A 20,459-nucleotide genomic window follows, 5' to 3' on the forward strand; every position below is an offset into this window, starting at 1 on the left:
AAAGTTTAATTTAGCGAGTTGATTCTTGTCATCTACATTATTGTTTATTGATAAGCTTTTCCCATCAAATTTCCATGGAAAAGCTTCAATAGTCTTTCTTTAACTTTAAAAAAGTTTAATTTAGCAAGTTGGTTCTTGTCATCTACATTATTGTTTACTGATAAGCTTCACCCCCACTGAAAAAGTAGCAATTCCGGTCAAATTTCCATGGAAAAGCTGCACTCCCACAACGTTCTCTCCCCTTTCTTTCTCCTTCTCCTCCTCCATCTCTCTTCTCTTCAACTTCTCTCTTCAGCTTACACTCCTCCACTAAAGTACTTCATCAATTGTGGATCAAAGTCCAACATGAACTTGAGCAATAGGAACTTTGTAGGAGATGAGAATTCAGGTACCTTCTCCTTTTCCAAGAAGAGCAGCACTGAAACTGACAACAGCCCCACAAGGAATCCATCGGCTCTCTATCATACAGCAAGAATATTTAACCGCCAATCTTCATACAAGTTCACAATTGATGAGACGGGCACTTATCTGGTTCGTCTCCATTTCTACCCTTTCTCATCACATACTAATCTCACCACTGCTGTGTTTAATGTCTCGATTCAAGGGTTTTCTTTATTGTCAAATTTTAGTGTACGAAACAGTACAAACACCCCTGTGATCAAGGAATTCCTGATCACCATCAATCCAAAGAAGTTCATAATTCAATTCACACCGTATCAAAGAACTTCTTTAGCTTTCATAAATGCCTTGGAAGTCTTCGTAGCTCCTCCAAAGTTCATCCCGGATGCTGCTCCTCACGTTACCCCTGGAGGAAAAGCTAATCTTACTTCAGGAGGTTTGCCCTCTCAGGCTTTAAAAACCCTCTATAGAATCAATGTTGGAGGTGACTCATTTGGGTCAGATTATGACACTCTCTGGAGGAACTGGACATCAGATGATGGTTATCTAATTAATCAGGAATCTACAACAAACAAGTTGCCCCCCAAAGGTATTAAATATGAGGACGGTAATGCTACGAAATATATTGCCCCAAATTTTGTCTACAACACTGCCAGAGTCTTGAATGTGAAGTCAAATATATCCAACATAACTTGGCGTTTTGATGTGAGTAAGAAGGCTAGCCACCTTGTAAGGATTCACTTTTGTGACATAGAGAGTGAGTCACAAAATACTCTTGTGTTCAATCTCTATATCTATAGCAAGTTTATTCAAATAGTCAATCCTTATGAAATCTTTAACCCGGTGGCAGCTCCATTTTGCTTAGATTTTGTGGTTGATTCTGATGAATCTGGATTTATGAATATCAGTGTAGGGACTATGCTGGACTCGGATAACCCTCCCATTCTGAATGGGCTGGAAATATTGGAGTTTATGAAGGAGAGTAATTCTGCTTTTGTGGAAGAAGAATCGAAAAAGAATCATCTGTCTCTAATAGTCGGTTTAGCTGCCGGTGGTGTGGTTATTGTCTCCATTTTGATGATAGTGGTGTTGGCTTTGAGATGCAGAAAAACATCTGACTCAAATGTTCCAAAAATGAACCTTGGGCTAAAGATACCATTTGCTCAAATAAAGCGTGCAACTAAGAACTTCGACAAGAAAAAAATGATTGGTTCAGGTGGATTTGGGAATGTTTATTTAGGAACTCTCAGGAATGGTATGAAGGTGGCTGTGAAACGAGGTGAAGCAGGGCATCAACAAGGCTTCTCAGAATTCCAAACGGAGATCAAAATATTGTCCAAGATTCGCCATCGCCATCTGGTTTCCTTGATTGGGTATTGTGATGAAAGGTCTGAGATGATACTGGTATATGAATTCATGGAAAAAGGGACACTGAGAGATCATCTATACAATTCGAGTAAAAACTCTGCTGCACCATCTACAGAATATTCATTGTCTTGGAAGCAAAGGCTTGAAATTTGCATTGGCTCTGCTGAGGGTCTTAATTACCTACACACTAGTTCAGATGGGGGAATCATTCACCGTGATGTAAAGTCGACAAACATCCTGCTTGATGGAAATTGCGTGGCCAAAGTTGCTGATTTTGGTATTTCAAGAACAGGTCATCTTGACGAAACCCATGTCACTACTGATGTAAAGGGCAGCTTTGGATATTTTGATCCAGAATATTATGGAAGTCAAATGTTAACACTTAAATCTGATGTTTACTCATTTGGAGTGGTTCTGCTGGAAGTGCTTTGTGCAAGACCACCTATCGATACTTCACTGCCTGGGAAGGAAGTGAACTTGGCAGAATGGGCGATGTCTTGGCAAAAGAGAGGACAGCTTGAAAAAGTTATTGATCCTAGGCTGGTTGGTGACATCAATCCAAGTTCATTGAGAAAATTCGGAGAAATAGCTGAGAATTGTTTAAAGGAATGTGGTGCTGACAGGCCTACTATGGGTGATGTGATGTGGGACTTAAAATATGCACTGGAGCTTCAACAATCTATTACGAGCACAGAGCCATTTGAGGATAGCACAATAGATGCTTCATTGCAGCTGCCATTGATTGTTACTCAGAGTCTTCCTTCTCATAGCTTCTCAATTGAGAAAGATGATGTGCCCACAGAAAGGAATGATGGATCCGAAACAACTGCTAGTGAAGTGTTTTCTCAATTAAGAATTGATGATCCCAGATAAGGTCTATTGGCTTGAGAGGTACTTGTGTTATTTAACTTTCTTTAGCATCAAATTGGGATTTCTTCTCTAAATGATATATAAGTTGAATAAGGATCAGTTCGAGTTATTATGACATCTAAGCTTCAGTCCTTAATTGTTTTCTATTTCATGTCCATGCTTTGGTGAAGTGAGCAACTACATAATGAAATGTTGTAATCATTCATCAAAGGCCATAGATTTCTACAGCGTGAACTTGTATGTTCTTTTTCAGGAATCCTTGTATATATATGCCATTGTGTACCATGGCAGGCCTTTTTTAACTTTGTTCCCCATGGCTTTGCAAACTGCTTGGTACCATATAGCATGCATAAGGGCTTCCATTCACCATTGTTTTTGGCTGCAAGCAGGTGTGAAACCATCAGGCTCCATTTGATGAATTCTAGGAATTGTAGTAAAACTAATTTCTGTCAATTGATGCAACTAAAATTGAACTTGGCTTCACCTTCATTCCAGTCCAGTACTTTATTGCATTTAGTTTAGAATTATTGTCCTCTATGGGACCATTTTTGTAATATTTTTGTTTTTCACTATTTTCCATTTCTCTGAAATTTTCCGTTTTTGCAAGGGCATTTTCGTCGTTTCTCGTTTTGCGTGCCGGACACCGCGGGGTATGCCGGGTGTGTTCGAGAGTTGGTTGGGACATTTATGTGAGTTCAGGACTCTTATAAATGCAACGGTTGCCATTTCGGCATTTTTCTGTTTTTTGGGCCGGAAGGTCCCGGATGGGACCCGCTACCGAAATTGTCACGTACGGGAGTTTTGTTTGAGTTCATTTGCATCTCATTCATTTTTAATTATTGTGTTTTATGTGGCAATAATATGGTTTGTATGCATATATGTATGTGTGGTGGAAAAGAAAAGTAAAAAAGGTGGATTTTTAGTTGTGGGACCCACCATTAATGCATCTGTAGCCAAGAGGCCAACTTTGGCCTCACTTTTCTCTCTCTAATTCTTTCTTTCCTCGGCACTCTCTCTCTCTCTCTCTCCCTATTTTCTTTTCATTTTTCTCTTCTTTTTCATTCAAAGTTTCAAGCTTTGATTAATCTTTAACCGTTAGGAGTTTGGTTATGTCGTTTACGACAAATCGAAGAGCTCGTCAAGATCTACATATTGATGTAAGCAATTTCTTGTTTGGCTAACCATAAGAATTTCGAAATTTGGGCTTGGGAATTGGGGATTTTTCATCTAGCTTGAGGTAGGAGTTTTTAATATACAATTTCTAGCACTTTAGTGAGTGTTGAAGATGGATTCTGCACAACCCGGATCTGATCTGACTTCCTGAATAAAGAGAAGAAAAAGTGATCCTACAAACACCGGTGTGTTACCGGTGGAGTAGGCTCCGACGAACAAGTCAGTATGAATGATAATCTCTCTGGAGAAATCGAGATATTGAGTTAGGGTTTTTTGCCTACCTCCAAACGTCGATTAGCCCTCCCTATTTATAGGACTTGGGTCAGGATGTTACGTAGCGTCCACGTCGTCCTTAATCCTTATCATAATCTGTTGGCCTAATCCTTATCATATTCTGCAATTCTTATCGTAATCTGTAACCCTTATCTTAGTCGTAGTCCTTATCTTAGTCTGTAGAGCCTATCTCAATCTTATGAGATAGCGCGTTACTTTAACGATCTTCCCCTATCCACGGGTAATTAAATTATAATCATCAGTGAGTTTTCTTTTTGATTTGTTGTCGAGCATGCTAATTGAGTTGACTTTATTGTAAAATGATTAAATTGTTCTAAATAAATTATATGATTATGTGTGTTAGTTGATATTATATGAGAAAACATGTTTAAATGATTATCTTCCATGCCTATTGTGTTTAAATTGCTAGAATTTGCAATATGGAAATATGTTGATGTGTGAATTGTAATAATCCTTTACTTGACATGGCATTAGAAAACATGAGACATTCATGCATAGCATTAGGCATGGAAATGGGAAATTGGTTTTGAAAGAAATGAAAAATGAGGTTTTGGGGAAAAGTTTTGAAAAGGTTTATGAAAAACCTGGCTGCTTAAGAGTTGCTTAGGGATCACAGCGTTAGTGAGGCCTAGAGGGTACTAGGGAGATCACCCTAGCGTGGTTGAGTTACCTGGGCCCCAAATGACGCTATAGAGTTGCCATGGGTCAGGGACAGTTAGCTAATCCTCCTCTCGTGCTGCCATGGAGCTGCCATGGGATGGGTTTCATTAATGGTTTTGGAAATGAAGATGGAAATGGTTTGGAGATGGGGAGTGACATTACATGGCATAGCACCCCATTGCACGACATACTTCATACATGACTCAGATTATTAATGTTGCTATTGTGGTTGTATTCTTCCTTGAAGTAGCATGACCCCAATTCCTTCATTCCTATTCCTTGTGTGGATTCACGGGGTCTCAAGAGGTGTCCCTTAGGTGTAATATTTTTGAATTTCGCCATTTCCATTTTTCTGGAATTTTTCGTTCATGCAAGGGCATTCTCGTCCTTTCTCGTTTTGCGCACCGGACACCGCGGAGTGTGCCGGTTGTGTCCGAGAGTTGGTTGGGACATTTCATTGTGTCCAGGACACTTTGAAATGCCAAGGTTGCCATTTTTGTATTTTTTTCATTTTTCGGGCCGGATGGTCCCGGGTGGGACCCGTTACCGGATTTGTTATGTACTGGAGTTGCGTCACGGGTCCATTACATTTCATGCATTGTTTTTTTTTTTTTTTTTTTGCACAATTTCACGGTGATGTATTAATTTGTGTGGTTGGGATTTAAAAGATATATATATATATATATATATATATTTGTGGTGGAAAATAAATGATAAAGGATATATTAAAAGCAAGTGGGCCCCACCATTTCATTAAATCATCTCAAAGGCCTAATGGCCATATGTAACCATCAGTTTCTCTCTCTTTACGTAAATCTCTCTCCCTCTTTTCTTTTCTTCAAAGCTTTAGACCTTGATTGCTTTCTCATTTTTGAGAGATTTTTGATGCCGTTTGCGGCAAAACGGAGAGCTCGGTGAGATCTTCAAGTTGATGTAAACAATTTCAGCTTTTGGCCTCCCATGGGATTTCGAATTTGAGACCCATTTTGAGGGTTTTTCTACAAATTTGAGGTAGGGGTGTTCTAATCCATGATTTCTTGAATTTTTGTGAATTTTGCTCTTTAATTTGACCTAAAGCATGCTTAATTTTAATTATCTTGTCCATTGCTATTGTGGTTGTATGTGCACAAAATGATGAATATATTTTACATGCTAATTGGGTTATATACATGGCTATTTACATTATTGTGAAGAAGCATGCTTAATTTTGGTATATTATGTGACTTGTAAATTCTCAATTGCTATGGAAATTGATGTTGTGGTTGTGAAATAATTGTTTAGAATTTTTTATATAAAAATAAATAAATAAATAAATAATAAAATGATGATGATAAAGAAGAGCATGTAGAATTTTATTATTAAATTGTGTTTAGAAGTATGAAGCATTCATGCATCTATTGGGAAAGGAAAATGGGAAAAATGTTTTGAAAGCAAATAAAATGATTTTGGAAAAATGGTTTTTTTTTTTTTTTTTTTTTTTGGAAAGTGTTTGCGAAAATCCGAACGCCTAGGAGGCGCCTAGTGGTCTGTGGTGTTAGTGTGATCTAAAGAAGGTAGAGAGAGACTCTAGTGTGGTTGAGCTACCCAGGCGACGCCATGGAGGTGCCATGTGGTCGAGGAAGACTAGCCAACCCCTCCCTCGTGACACTTTGGAGGTGCCTTGGGTCGGATTACACTAACGGTTTGGAAGTTGAAACGGAATTGTTTCGGAAATGGGGAACGACATGAGTATGGCATTGTACTTCATTGGCATACATGGTGTATTTGTGACTTGGATGACATTTGTGTTTATATTGGATGTTGTGGGTATGGTTTACATCCCTGGTAGAGTATGATCCCATTATCTTGTTTTCTATTCTATACGTGGATTCACGGGGTTATAAGAGGTGTGTCTTAGACACTTTTTACTGAGCTTATGCTCACCCCTTTATTATTAACATTTTTCAGGACATGGAAGGGAAGTGGCGGACGACGCTCCTCCACAGGGTTCGATGGGTTAGTAGATCGTTTGACATATTTTGTAACTATGATCTCATTTTATTACTATTATTTATTAATTAATTATTATTATTATTATTATTTTATAAACCCTGGGATGACATGTATATTATGTATTGACATAGGAAAGGATGGTAGTGCCCTTAGTTGATCTCGGGTTCGGGTAAGGACTCGGTTAGCGATTCGGACCCTCGGGTTCGGATCGTTACAAAATTGGTATCAGAGAAATGGTTCGAATACCATTAGGATGACGGGTAGAGGCCTACCTAGGATTGCATGAGAAGTTGAATTGCATGTTTGTATGTTTATGTGTTAAGGTGCTTAATTGTTGAGAAGCATGTATAACTAATTATTTGTTTTATTGCTTTTGTGTTTACAGTTTTAAGAGACATGATTCCTTGCTAAGTGTTGACATGCTTATGTGCTTAAATGTTAAAATATGTGTTACATGGCTAGAACGTTTATGTATTAATGATTGAAAGCATGTTATATGTGATAAGATGTCGAGCTGTAAGTATGGGTTATGGATGGTGAGCTGTAAGTATGGGTTATGGCATGTAAGTGGTGCATTGTAATGTGACGGACAGTTGAGCACGGGTTGTGCAAGTGTGTATTATATGAGATGATGATGATGATGAACGGAATATTTAATTTTACATAATATTTTAATGGATTCATTGGTTGAACTTATGTGATAGGACACGGTTGTGTCAAGAGTACGACTTCAGGATGGGTTTGTATTTCATGGCACGGTGTCTGTGTTGTGTGTGAGTTTCATGCATCGGTGTATAGGTTCTTGTGACAGTGGGGTCAGGTGTGCGAGTGAAGGTTTTGTGGGAGAAAGGTATGACCTTAGGGGATTAGTGCTCATGACTTGAGTTGTGGTTTGGTGCGGAGACTCTTTTCGAACCAGTCGTGGTAGGTGTGACAGAAGTTATTTGAGTCACGAATGTAGTCTATAGGATGTAGATATGTATCTTCTGGTACGGTCTGAGGAGGCGTGTTGGTTCTGACTGTTGTGGGTACTTGTTGGATTTTGTAGGTCTGAGGTGATATAGGACCGGTTGCAAGGTGTGGATCATTTTGTGTCTTGTAAAAGTCTGTTTTGGAGATTGGGTTATCAAGGAGTGATTTTCATTTTGGATAGTTGTAAGAGCGTGTTAAGGGTAATTAACTCTCAGTGAGTTGATTACATGGTTTGGTGGATAAGTAGGGTTATAGGTTGTTACGATTGTTGAGAGAGTCTCGAGGTAGTGTATAGTGGTTAGTTTTAGTTGTGTAGAGCAGGATTACACTATAAGGCAGGTGGCATGGGGTCATTGGTATGTTTGGTCATTGTAGGTGAAGTGATAAATGGTAGGTGATGCATACCAAATAGATTGTGTTTTAGAAATTGAAAGATGTGGACTGGAGATTGTATTTTAATCAGCTCTTAGGTATCAGGAGATAGTGCTAGTTGTTTGAGGATCTAAAGAGGTGGACTGATGACAAGGATGATTGGGACAAAATTGATCTTGTAGGTTTAGTTATTAGCCCATTCGACTTTTGTCGAGGCCAAGGGTGTTCTGAGGAACGGTGAAGAGGGGAGGTAGTGATGTTGAACCTAGGGTATAAAGTTTTCTTGTTTGATGGTTTTGAGGTGACAGTTGAGTGTTGAGCATTCTAGTTTTTATGTTCATTTTTGTTTTAAGGATTTGTCGACATGACATTACCGTATGGAGGTTCTTTTCTAGTGGTAAATAGTGGTCATTGTGGGGGAGTATCGAGAGTGATACTTATTCTCTTGTTATGATGGTGTTACCTTAAGGATGTTTGAGGATGAATTGTTTGGTAGTAGCTTGATGGTCCGGTAAAGATGAGAGGTTCAAGTGTCATTCGAGGATGATGGTAGTCAAGGCGTTATAGGGTGATGTGTAGTGCTGATAAGTAGAATGGTTTGAGGTATGATCTAAATGTGGTTTAGGGATTATAAGTTGTTTGTTGCGTGTTGTCAGTTATGTGATGGGATTGTATGCCAGTTGAGGCGATTGTGGGAAACTTAGACTTTAGAGCCAGAGAGAGAGAGAGAGGTGTTGCCATGTAGGCATTTTTTTCTTTTGAAGAGTCAGTGGGTTGTTGTGACTGAGGTCGCGGGAATTGTGCGCATGGTAAGACCCCTAATTTTAAAAAAGGATAGTCCTGGTATTTTTTTTATTGTTTAAATTTCATTTTTATTGTTTAAGTGTATATATATTGATTTAATTGATTTAGTTATAGTTAATTTATTTAATTGATTCAACTTATTGATTTAATTGTGTTAATTGTTTAATTGTTATTTAGTTGTTTTGTGGTAATTAGTTGTTTTAAAATTGTATTTGTTTTAATTAGTTGATTTAATGGTATGAATTTATTTAATTAAATTTAATTCGTTGTTAATGTAATTGTAGGGTTGCTTGCCTATAGGGTATACACATAAGTAACCGACATAGTTTTAACCTAGCTTTCTCTATGGGCTGAGTTTCAGTTTAGGGTTTAGTTGGACTTAGGTTTAAGGGTGGTTTATAAATATTCACCTAAGATGTCTGCCTAGGGTCCTTATTCACGACAGTGGAGGCAGAGAAGGAACAGAGGAGGATTACGGTAGTTCGTCGGAGAAACTTAAGAAGACGACGTTGGAATTTTTGAACCGAATCTCAAAGGCAAGTTCTAACCTTATGTGATGTTTCCTAATTTTATTTATTTTTTAGTTATTTATTTATTTTATTATATTGTCTTGTTGCTATAATATATATAATGATGCGGGGATAGGATAGTCTTTTGGCATTGGAATGGTATAGAGGTGATTTAGGATGGTTTGGGAAGGCATTTAAGTCCAATTGCATGGTCACACATTTGACCACTTCTACACTTGACACATGCACCACACTTGGCAGCTCTTTCTCATGCAAAGGACACCTATACACTAGATGGTAGCATTCCACTAACTCTTACAGACTCCTTCTCGGCAGCTAATCTTAATTTGTTCTTCTCTCTTCTTTCTTTCTTCTTCTCTTCTTCTTTCCTCCATTAGAGCTTGTTTTTGGAGCTTAATTTTGATAGCTTTCTAGAAAGATTTTGGGGCTGCCATAAGAACAAAAAATGTTCCTTGGAGAGAGGATTTTCCATTGATGTAAAAATCCACACTATTCCTTCATAGCGAAATTTTAAAATTACCTTGGAAGTGGGCTTTTGGTTGGTGCTTCAAAGAGGAAGTTACTCCTCTTTTTTTCTCCTTTCCATTGGTGGTTCTAGTTGATCAATTGGAGGCTATTTTGTGGGTCTTATCTTGAATTGAGGTAGGAGTTGTTCTAACCCTCAAAACCTTTATTTCTAGTGAATTAAATTATCTAAATTGAACCTTCTTTCAAGCATGTTAAGTGTGATTCAAAAACTGAAATTTCTAGCTTTTGTCAGGGTGTGTAGCATGTACTAGAAATTGGATTTTTGTTTCTCTAATGTTGGTTATGTCTTGTATGTCAAAAACTAAAATTTTGTACATGCCTATTTGAGACTATTCTACCCGGTGCTCAAACATTTTTTGTATGTTATATGTTCTACAAAAATTGAATTTTCGTGGCTTCCTATACTGATGTGTGTAGGTACCTAAATATATATATATATATATATATATATATATATATATATAATAATTATGAACCTTCCTTATATTGGATATGTGCTGTAGATATATGTTGTATGTTTAGAATTGGTTAATTGCATGCTAAATGGTATTGTCTAATGTGGTATTGTTGTTGAAAACAATACATGTTGAGTATGCTTGTATTTACTCTAGTTATGCTGCTGAAATTTGTACAAGATTGAATGTATTGTTCTCGTATAAATACTGCCATGTTAGTTGTTGTATATATGGGATGCAAGCTGAAATTCTGAAGTTGAAATATTTTGGTCTTATGATATTAGATAGCATGTAGAAATCATGCATTACATTGGGAAAGAATAGGGCAAAACTAATTTTGTTAAGGAAGAGTTTTGAAATGAAAACAAATTGAAATTTTTTGGGAAAGGTTTTGAACTAAAGTTTGTGAAAACCGGGCGGCAAGGAGTTACCTTGTGTCTGTGTCGTTAATGGGACCTAGAGGGGACGTAGGGAATTGCCTTGCATGTGGTTGAGTTACTAGGCCTCAAATGACGCTAAGGGGTTACCTTAGGTCAGGGATAGTGGTCAATCCTCCTTTTGTGGCGCAGGGGGTTACCTCGGGCCAGGTTACATTAAAGTTTGATAACTAAGGCATTGGTTGGATTTTGGAAATAGGGAGTGGCATTGACATTTTATTCGCATTGCATTTCATTTCCTTCATAGAGTTGCATTGGTAGTATGATTGTATCTCCCGACAACCGTGATCCCTTTTACTTATAGCTATTCTTTGTGTGGATTCACAGAAGTATTAAGGAGTGTGTTTTAGGCAACTTCTACTGAGTCGTTGTGCTCGCTCCATCATTATTATATATTTTTTTAGGTCATGGAAAGGAGGTCGTTGAGGACATCCCTTCGCAAGCTTAGATGGATTTGAACTATCACCTATGAATTTTTTTTTTTTTTTTTTTTTTGTATCACTGTATATGTTATATCTATGTGAAGTCTTTTATATTTTGACCCTGTAATAGCAGTAGTACTCATCTCAAAGGCATATAATTAATGGACTTTAAGGACTTATGTTTTAGGATGTATATATATTCGGGGAAAATTATGAATGGTTATTTATAACTTTTCAGTTTCATTTTTCATCCTATTGTATGTGCATTAAAACGTACACTTGGGACAGGTTAGGGGTGTTACAAATTTGGTATCAGAGCCTTGGTTCGAAAGGCATTAGGACGATGGGTAGAGGCCTACATAGGGGTTGCATGGGAAGTCATTTGCATAGGTTATGTGATTAATTGTTAAAGTGTTTTGCTATGTGAAAAAGAGCATGCTTAACTGTTTACTTGCTTACGTGTTTCTGTGCTTATATGCTTATATTAATGTGTTCATTGCCTAGTCTTGCATGCTAAGTGTTAGTATAACATCATTTTATGTTGAGTTATTCACGGTTAGACCTTAGTGTTATCATTATTGAATCGTTTTATTTGTTTTATAGAACGATGTCACGGCATGAGGAACCCAGGGAAGTTGGCCCTAGGCCAACAAGGGGTGATGTTGGCGAGAGCTTGAGCTCCAATTCGGCAGAGCCAGTTAATGAGGACACACTTCTTAGGGACTTGATTCCCCCAACAGTTGTCCCCACAAAGAGGGATAATGTTGAAGCACCCGTAGAAGTAGGTAAAGGTTCTGTGGCATTAGAGTTGAATCATTTGTTGCAAAGTGCCGTGAGGGCAACGATTGCGGCTTAGTCGCAGTCGGCACCACAACCTACAGTTCAAGTTGATGAGACGCCGGCTCAGAAGTGTCTCAAGATTATTAAAGGGTTTTCTCAGTTGATGCCGGTAATGTTTGAAGGTGGTGCAGATCCTATGGTAGCGGATGACTACATGGAGCAAGTTGAAACTCAATTAACTTCTATGGATGTGAAGGAGGATCATTTGAAAATTATCCTAGCTACTTATAAGTTTACAAAGGATGCCAAGTTTTGGTGGAAATCGATAACAAATCAATATAAAGTTGAAGAGATAAGTTGGGATAGATTCAAGGAGCTGTTCTATGAGAAATATTTCACTGCCTCCAATAGGTGGGAGTTAAAGAATCAGTTTATTGGCCTTATCCAAGGCAATATGTCAGTGACAGAATACAAGAACAAGTTCACGTCTCTTTCCCGCTTTGTTCCAGAGATGGTGAGTAATGAAGTTGATAAGGTTCAGAAGTTTAGCTCCGGACTTGACTACAAAATGAAGCCGTTGTTAATAGCACAGGGCATCAAGGTTTATTCTGAGGTAGTGGAAAGGGCATTAATGTTAGAGGTGGAGGCCAAAGATAAAGAAGCAAGAAGGGAACAATTGAGGCAAAAGAGGAATATAGGACCATCTGCAGAGGGACCTTCAGGGAAAAAGAACAGGGGTGGTTCATCTCAGTTTCAGGGGCATCCGTTTGCACGATCTGCTCCTACCACTCCTATGCCAGCTGGGTCAGATAAGAGTGCAGTTGTTTGTTATCAGTGTTAGCAGCCTGGACATTACAAGTCCAGATGTCATATGAACTTGTCTACAGTTTCCGCAGCACCAAGAGCTTGTTATGGTTGTGGCCAGCAGGGCCATAGGGTGAAGAATTGTCCGAATCAGGGAGCAGGCACAGGTAGTGGTAGAGGGTTACAGCAGAGACAGTCACAGTCTGATACAGCTCAGTCAGATTTTAGACCGCCGCCGTCACCTCAGCCTGCCATATCTTCACAGGGTTCATGGCCAGTCAGGAGGGATGCTCCTACTAGGTCAAGGCAGTAGTCAGTTGTTCAGATTGGTAGTTCTCAGGCGCAGGCACCATAGGGGTGTGTCTTTGCACTTGCTCAGGCCAATGCATCTTCTGGACCATCAGTTCTTCGTGGTATTTTTCCAGTATTTGGTTCTTGGGCCCGTGTTTTGTTTGACTCTGGTGCATCTCATTCTTTCATTTCATCATTATTTGCACTTGCATCGGGGTTAGAGGTCAGTTTCATGGATCGGGCGTTGTGTGTTGATACGCCAGTTGGGGTTTCAGTGTCATTGAGCCGAGTTATGCGGGATTGTTCTATTATGATAGCTGGGCGGACTTTTGTGTTTGACCTTATCCTCTTGGAGATGACTAGCTTTGATGTCATTCTCGGGATAGATTGGTTAGCTTCCTTTCATGCCACGATCGACTGTTTCAGAGGTAGAGTCACAGTTTGCACTCCTGAGGGAGACTGTTTCTTTTTCGTGGGAGATCGGAGTGATTTCCACATTTCATCATTTTATGGAGTTCGTGGACGTAGTCGTGGTGATTACTTCTTGGCTAGCCTTATAGCCGAAGAAGATGATGTTGTGGAAGAAGATTATCCTGCAGTTGTTCGTAATTTTCTGGATGTGTTTCCGGAGGACTTGACAGAGTTGCCTCCATACCGAGAAGTGGAGTTCTCTATTGATTTGATGCCAGGTATCGCGCCAATTTCTATGGCATCGTATCGTATGACACCAGTTGAATTGGAAGAATTAAAGAGGCAACTTGATGATTTGAGGATGAAAGGTTTCATCCGACCTAGTGTGTCACCGTGGGGCGCACCGATCTTGTTTTCTAAGAAGAAAGATGGTTCTTTGAGGTTGTGCATTGATTACCGAAAGTTGAATCATGCCACCATTAAGAACAAGTATCCTGTGCCAAGGATAGATGATTTGTTTGATCAGTTGAGAGGAACCAGTTGTTTTTTGAAGATTGACTTAAGGTCAGGCTACTATCAGTTACGGGTTAGGGATGAGGATATCCCAAAGACAGCGTTCCGTACGCGGTATGGACACTATGAGTTCCTTGTTATACCTTTTGGCTTGACTAATGCGCCAGCGGCATTCATGGACTTGATGAACCGTGTCTTTCACGATTACTTAGACCAGTTTGTGGTAGTTTTCGTAGATGACATTCTTGTGTATTCACGATCTCGGGAGGAGCACGAGATCCATTTGATTATTGTTTTACAGATTTTGCGGGAGCACCAATTGTATGCCAAATATGAGAAATATGAGTTTTGACAATTTTGGGGCATGTTGTTTCAGAAGGTGGAGTAGCAGTAGATTCATCAAAGGTTGAAGTAGTTTTGAATTGGGAGTAACCCAAGAATATTTTTGAGATTCGGAGTTTCCTTGGCCTAGCGGGTTACTATCAGAGATTTATGAAGGATTTCTCCCGTTTGGCAGTGCCTATGACCTGTTTGACCCGGAAAGGGATCAAGTTTGTGTGGAATGAAGCATGTGAGTCATCTTTTCAAGAGTTGAAGACAAGATTGACTACAACTCCAGTGTTGGTGATACCTGAGCGTGGCTTTGATACAGGATAGTAGAGTAGTGGCTTCTGGGTCTCGACAGTTGAAGACTCACGAGCTTAACTACCCTACTCATGATCTGGAGTTAACGGCAGTCGTATTTGCCTTGAAGTGTTGGAGACATTACTTGTATGGTGAGAAATTCGAGGTGTACTCGGATCACAAAAGTCTCAAGTACCTTTTCTCCCAAAAGGACTTGAACAATAGACAGAGAAGATGGGTTGAATTCTTGGAGGACTACAACTTTGACTTGCAGTATCATCCGGGCAAGGCAAATGTGGTAGCAAATGCCTTAAGCCAGAAATCTCGTGGAACTCTGGCCTGTTTGGCTATTTGGAAGTGGAAGATGCTTAAGGATTTAGCAGAGATAGGATTGTATTGTTTTGATGATGATGTTGGCAGTGAGCCAGCATTCTTGTTCAGTCTTGTTGCTCAGCCTACTCTTATCAGACGAGTGATTGAGTCATAGAGACAGGATCTAGATTTTGATGCCCTTTATACCTTGATCTCTGGTGGTGAGACAGTGAAAGATTGGACCTTGCATGTAGACGGGAGTTTCATACTTCCCACTTTGTAGTTCATCCAGGTGGTACCAAGATGTATCACAATTTGAGACGTCAGTATTGGTGGAACGGGATGAAGAAAGATGTTGCACAGTTTGTGGCTAGATGCCTTACCTGTCAGCAGGTGAAGGCCGAGCATCAGAGACCAGCCGGTTTATTGCAACCATTACCTGTAGCGTAGTGGAAATGGGAACATATTGCTATGGATTTTGTGACAGGTCTTCCAAGGTCACAGAGGGGTAATGAAGCCGTATGGGTCATCGTTGACAGATTGACCAAGACGGCTCACTTTTTACCTATTAAGGCAACAGATGATGCAGAGAAGCTTGGTGTACTTTATGTGAAGGAGATTGTAAGGTTTTATGGAGTTCCTGTAACCATTGTGTCAGATAGGGATGCTAAATTCACTTCGGAGTTCTGGGAAGGACTTCAAGCAGCGTTTAGTTCAGCATTACATCTTAGTACGACATTTCATCCACAGACAGACGGCCAGTCGGAGCGTACTATCCAGATCTTGGAGGATATGCTTCGGGCGTGTGTGCTTGACTTGGGAGGTAGTTGGGAGAATCACCTTCCGCTTATTGAGTTTGCTTATAACAACAGTTATGAGGCTAGTATCCAGATGGCTCCATTTGAGGCGTTATATGGTAGACCTTGTAGGTCTCCTGTTTGTTGGACTGAGGTGGGTGAGACCGCCGCTTTAGGACCCGATATAGTACTCGAGACTACCGAGAAGATTAAGTTGATCAGACAGAGGTTGCTTACAGCTCAGAGCCGACAGAAGAGTTATGCGGACAAGCGAAGACGGCCGTTATCTTTTGAGGTAGGAGACTATGTTTTTCTACAAGTTTCTCCATGGAAAGGATTGATGAGATTTGGGAAAAGTGGCAAGTTGTCGCCACGATTCATTGGACCGTTTGAGATTTTGGATCGTGTAGGAGAGGTTGCTTACAGACTTGCTTTGCCACCATAGATGGACATAGTTCACAATGTCTTCCATGTATCGATGTTACGGAAGTACGAGCCGGATCCATCTCACATTTTGAGTTAAGTTGATGTGGACATTGCTGAGGATGTTTCCTACGAGGAGGGACCAGTCCAGATTCTTGACACCCGAGAGAAGTTGTTAAAAGGCAAGACGATACCGCTAGTGAAGGTTCTGTGGAGACATCACGGCATTGAGGAAGCTACTTGGGAACGAGAGCAAGATATCCGTTCCAAGTATTTGGAGTTATTTTCTTCCTCAGGTACGACTCGATTTCGGGGACGAAATTTTTTTATGTTGGGGAGGCTGTGATGTTTCCTAATTTTATTTATTTATTTAGTTATTTATTTATTTTATTGTATTGTCTTGTTGCTATAATATATATAATGATGTGGGAATAGGATAGTCTTTTGGCATTGGAATGGCATAGAGGTGATTTATGATGGTTTGGGAAGGCATTTAAGTCCAATTGCATGGTCACACATTTGACCACTTCTCCACTTGACACATGCACCACACTTGGTAGCTCTTTCTCATGCAAAGGACACCTATACACTAGATGGTAGCATTCCACTAACTCTTACAGACTCCTTCTCGGCAGCTAATCTCAATTTCTTCTTCTCTTTTCTTTCTTTCTTCTTCTCTTCTTCTTTCCTCCATTAGAGCTTATTTTTGGAGCTTAATTTTGATAGCTTTCTAGAAAGATTTTGGGGCTGCCATAAGAACATAAAATGTTCCTTGGAGAGAGGATTTTCCATTGATGTAAAAATCCACACCATTCCTTCATAGCGAAATTTTAAAATTACCTTGGAAGTGGGCTGTTGGTTGGTGCTTCAAAGAGAAAGTTACTCCTCTTTTTTTCTCCTTTCCATTGGTGGTTCTAGTTGATCAATTGAAGGCTATTTTGTGGGTCTTAGCTTGAATTGAGGTAGGAGTTGTTCTAACCCTCAAAACCTTTATTTCTAGTGAATTAAATTCTCTAAATTGAACCTTCTTTCAAGCATGTTAAGTGTGATTCAAAAACTGAAATTTTTAGCTTTTGTCATGGTGTGTAACATGTACTAGAAATTGAATTTTTGTTTCTCTAATGTTGGTAATGTCTTGTATGTCGAAAACTAAAATTTTGTACATGCCTATTTGAGACTATTCTGCCCGGTGCTCAAACATTGTTTGTATGTTATATGTTCTACAAAAATTGAATTTTCGTGGCTTCCTGTACTGATGTGTGTAGGTACCTAAATATATATATATATATATATATATATATAATAATAATAATAATAATAATAATAATAATAATAATAATTATGAACCTTCCTTATATTGCATATGTGCTGTAGATATATGTTGTATGTTTAGAATTGGTTAATTGCATGCTAAATGGTATTGTCTAATGTGGTATTATTGTTGAAAACAATACATGTTAAGTATGCTTGTATTTACTCTAGTTATGCTGCTGAAATTTGTACAAGATTGAATGTATTGTTCTTGTATAAATACTGCCATGTTAGTTGTTGTATATATGGGATGGCAGCTGAAATTCTGAAGTTGAAATATTTTGGTCTTATGATATTAGATAACTTGTAGAAATTATGCATTACATTGGGAAACAATGGGGCAAAACTAATTTTGTTAAGGAGGAGTTTTGAAATGAAAACAAATTGAAATTTTTTGGGAAAGGTTTTGAACTAAAGTTTGTGAAAACCGGGCGGCAAGGAGTTACCTTATGTCCGTGTTGTTAATGGGACCTAGAGGGGACGTAGGGAATTGCCTTACGTGTGGTTGAGTTACTAGGCCCCAAATGACGCTAAGGAGTTACCTTAGGTCAGGGATAGTGGTCAATCCTCCTCTTGTGGCACTGGGGGGTTACCTTGGGCCGGGTTACATTAACGGTTTGATAACTAAGGCGTTGGTTGGATTTTGGACATGGGGAGTGGCATTGACATTTCATTCGCATTGCATTTCATTTCCGTCATAGAGTTGCATTGGTAGTATGATTGTATCTCCCGACAAGCATGATCCCTTTTACTTATAGTTATTCTTTGTGTGGATTCACGAAAGTATTAAGGAGTGCATTTTAGGTAACTTCTATTGAGCCGTTATGCTCACTCCATCATTATTATATTTTTTTTCAGGTCATGGAAAGGAGGTCGTTGAGGACATCCCTCCGCAAGCTTAGATGGATTTGAACTATCACCTATGAATTTTTTTTTTTTTTGTATCACTGTATATGTTATATCTATGTGAAGTCTTCTATATTTTGACCATGTAATAGCAGTAGTACTCGTCTCAAAGGCATATAATTAATGGACTTTAAGGACTTATGTTTTGGGATGTATATATATATTCGGGGAAAATTATGAATGGTCATTTATAACTTTTCAGTTTCATTTTTCATCCTATTGTATGTGCATTGAAAAGTACACTTGGGACAGGTTAGGGGTGTTACACCTTACTCTTTCCCTTTTACTCGTGTTCTTTGCATGCCTAAGCAGTTCTAGGAAATCATTAAACGGAATTAAATTGACTTTGCATGTTTAAAATTTATTACATCAGTATGTGCTAAAACGAGTTGTGTATTGCTTGTCTTGTGTTCGACTGTGTATATTTCCTTGTTTAATTACAGTTAATCAATGCCTAAAGAAGTTAGATGAGTCTTCTTTGGTTAAGTCTGAACATAATTAAAAGCATCAGAGGCTGTAACAGAGAGGAACGGAAACAATGGAGATCATCGGAGACGAAACAAACAATCAGGAAGAGAGGGGAAAGAAGAGGCGGCTCCATGGAATCATTGAGCCAGCTCAAAGAGAGTTGGAGGCGGCTCCAACTTGGTTGGAGGCGGTTCCTTTGACGTCTTCCAGTTTTCTTGATTTTTCTAGCAAACCTAGGCTACTGTGGTTGAATTTTTAGGGTTCCAGGCTGATTCAAGAGCTGTTTTAGGGATACCCAGTAATGTATAAACCTTTGTTAAATGTTCAGAAGACATGGTGATACATTCAGCACCATAAGAAGCTAAGGTAGGAACGGGCGGGAACACTTAAGAAAGTTTGTGTGACGATTTTGTTACAGACAATTCAAGTTGCTTATTTTTAAATTTAGCAATTGAATTAGGAATTTCATATTTAAATCATGTAACAGTGGTATGGGATTAAGCATGTCAACTAATATAAATTCAGTTAATGCTTAATAAGAAACTAGTTTACAAAGTATTGTTTGTATCAACTTGTGGGATATTGTGGAGTAATTACAATAAGCATGTTAATTCTATTGTTGATATTATTATGCTTATTGTAGGTTACAGAATGGTTGTAGTTATATCTTTGCATTTTAAATTGTAGAGAATCATTTACTGGTAGTATTGAACAAACATGCTATTTATACATTCTTGTTATACTTATATTGGATATGTTGATATTGTAATGTTTACTATCATTTATATTATCAGCACTGGACGGATGAATTGTATGCGCCGGTATGGGACGGTGACATACTAAGGGGATTAGCTCAAAAACGCTAAGTCTTACTTACTCTGGATTAAGAATTGGATTAACTAAAAGTTAAGTCCTATCGATTGTAGTGTCATGGCAATAACTAGTTGAACGGCACTACTAGAATACATGATGGATTTTAAATATATTGTTATGGTACCTTGATATGAGCATGAGTCTCAGGATCGACGGTTAGGGAGCGTATATGCATTGGAATGCATAACTGGATACGATGGTTGGAGGTGTACCCTGTTTAGGCTTAGGTACACATGCCCACTTCGTGTGCGTTTTAGCATGTTACCTCTATTCAGGTTGAGACCGGCTTATAGTCCAGTGAGTGTCCTTTAGTGTGACTATATATATATATATTTATAGACTATTAGCTATTATTGAATTGCTTAGGATGTATATGCGTATCGAGTTTCTATTTGGATGGTAGTAGGATAGAACTTGTTTGTGGGCCTGACCCACTCCTATTTTTCAGGTGTACGTCAGTTCCAGTCTTGAGCTTGTTCGTGCTGAGCAGAGATGGTCACTCATTCTTCCGACGACGTAGGATCTCTCTCCATGATTTAATTATGGATTTCTTCTAGTTTTATTTCAGTTTGGTTTTCTTATTAGGGGTCCACTGGATGGATTCCTGAGTTGTACCCTTGAAGGTTTTTGAGTTGGATTATTACAACTTTATTATTTAGGATTTTAAGTA

The 20,459-nt window shown here is 38.8% G+C and overlaps 2 protein-coding genes across 4 annotated transcripts; both read left to right on the forward strand.

Annotated features, from left to right (window-relative positions):
- Positions 1-57: 57 nt before the first annotated feature.
- LOC132285293 (probable receptor-like protein kinase At5g24010) lies at positions 58-20,459 on the forward strand. 3 transcript variants are annotated; one of them, XM_059787465.1, is made up of 2 exons: positions 58-2,658; positions 20,238-20,459. In XM_059787465.1, exon 1 carries the CDS (start codon positions 208-210, stop codon positions 2,638-2,640), a length of 2,433 nt encoding a protein of 810 aa, XP_059643448.1. In that variant the 5' UTR covers positions 58-207; the 3' UTR covers positions 2,641-2,658; positions 20,238-20,459. The 3 variants fall into 3 exon arrangements, with proteins under 3 accessions (XP_059643448.1, XP_059643447.1, XP_059643446.1); XM_059787464.1 differs by lacking the exon at positions 20,238-20,459 and adding an exon at positions 18,401-18,703; XM_059787463.1 differs by lacking the exon at positions 20,238-20,459 and adding an exon at positions 11,259-11,352.
- Positions 12,229-12,897, forward strand: LOC132282054 (uncharacterized). Its single transcript, XM_059783686.1, has one exon. It carries the CDS (start codon positions 12,229-12,231, stop codon positions 12,895-12,897), a length of 669 nt encoding a protein of 222 aa, XP_059639669.1.

Source organism: Cornus florida, unplaced genomic scaffold, assembly GCF_030987335.1.
Source record: "Cornus florida cultivar Cherokee Brave unplaced genomic scaffold, ASM3098733v1 CherokeeBrave_3.0.0_Hap2_Chr11, whole genome shotgun sequence".
Lineage (NCBI taxonomy): Eukaryota > Viridiplantae > Streptophyta > Magnoliopsida > Cornales > Cornaceae > Cornus > Cornus florida.

Coding starts and splice junctions, on each gene's coding strand:
- LOC132285293 (XM_059787465.1), top strand. CDS start 208: ATGGAAAAGCTGCACTCCCACAACGTTCTCTCCCCTTTCTTTCTCCTT.
- LOC132282054 (XM_059783686.1), top strand. CDS start 12,229: ATGTTTGAAGGTGGTGCAGATCCTATGGTAGCGGATGACTACATGGAG.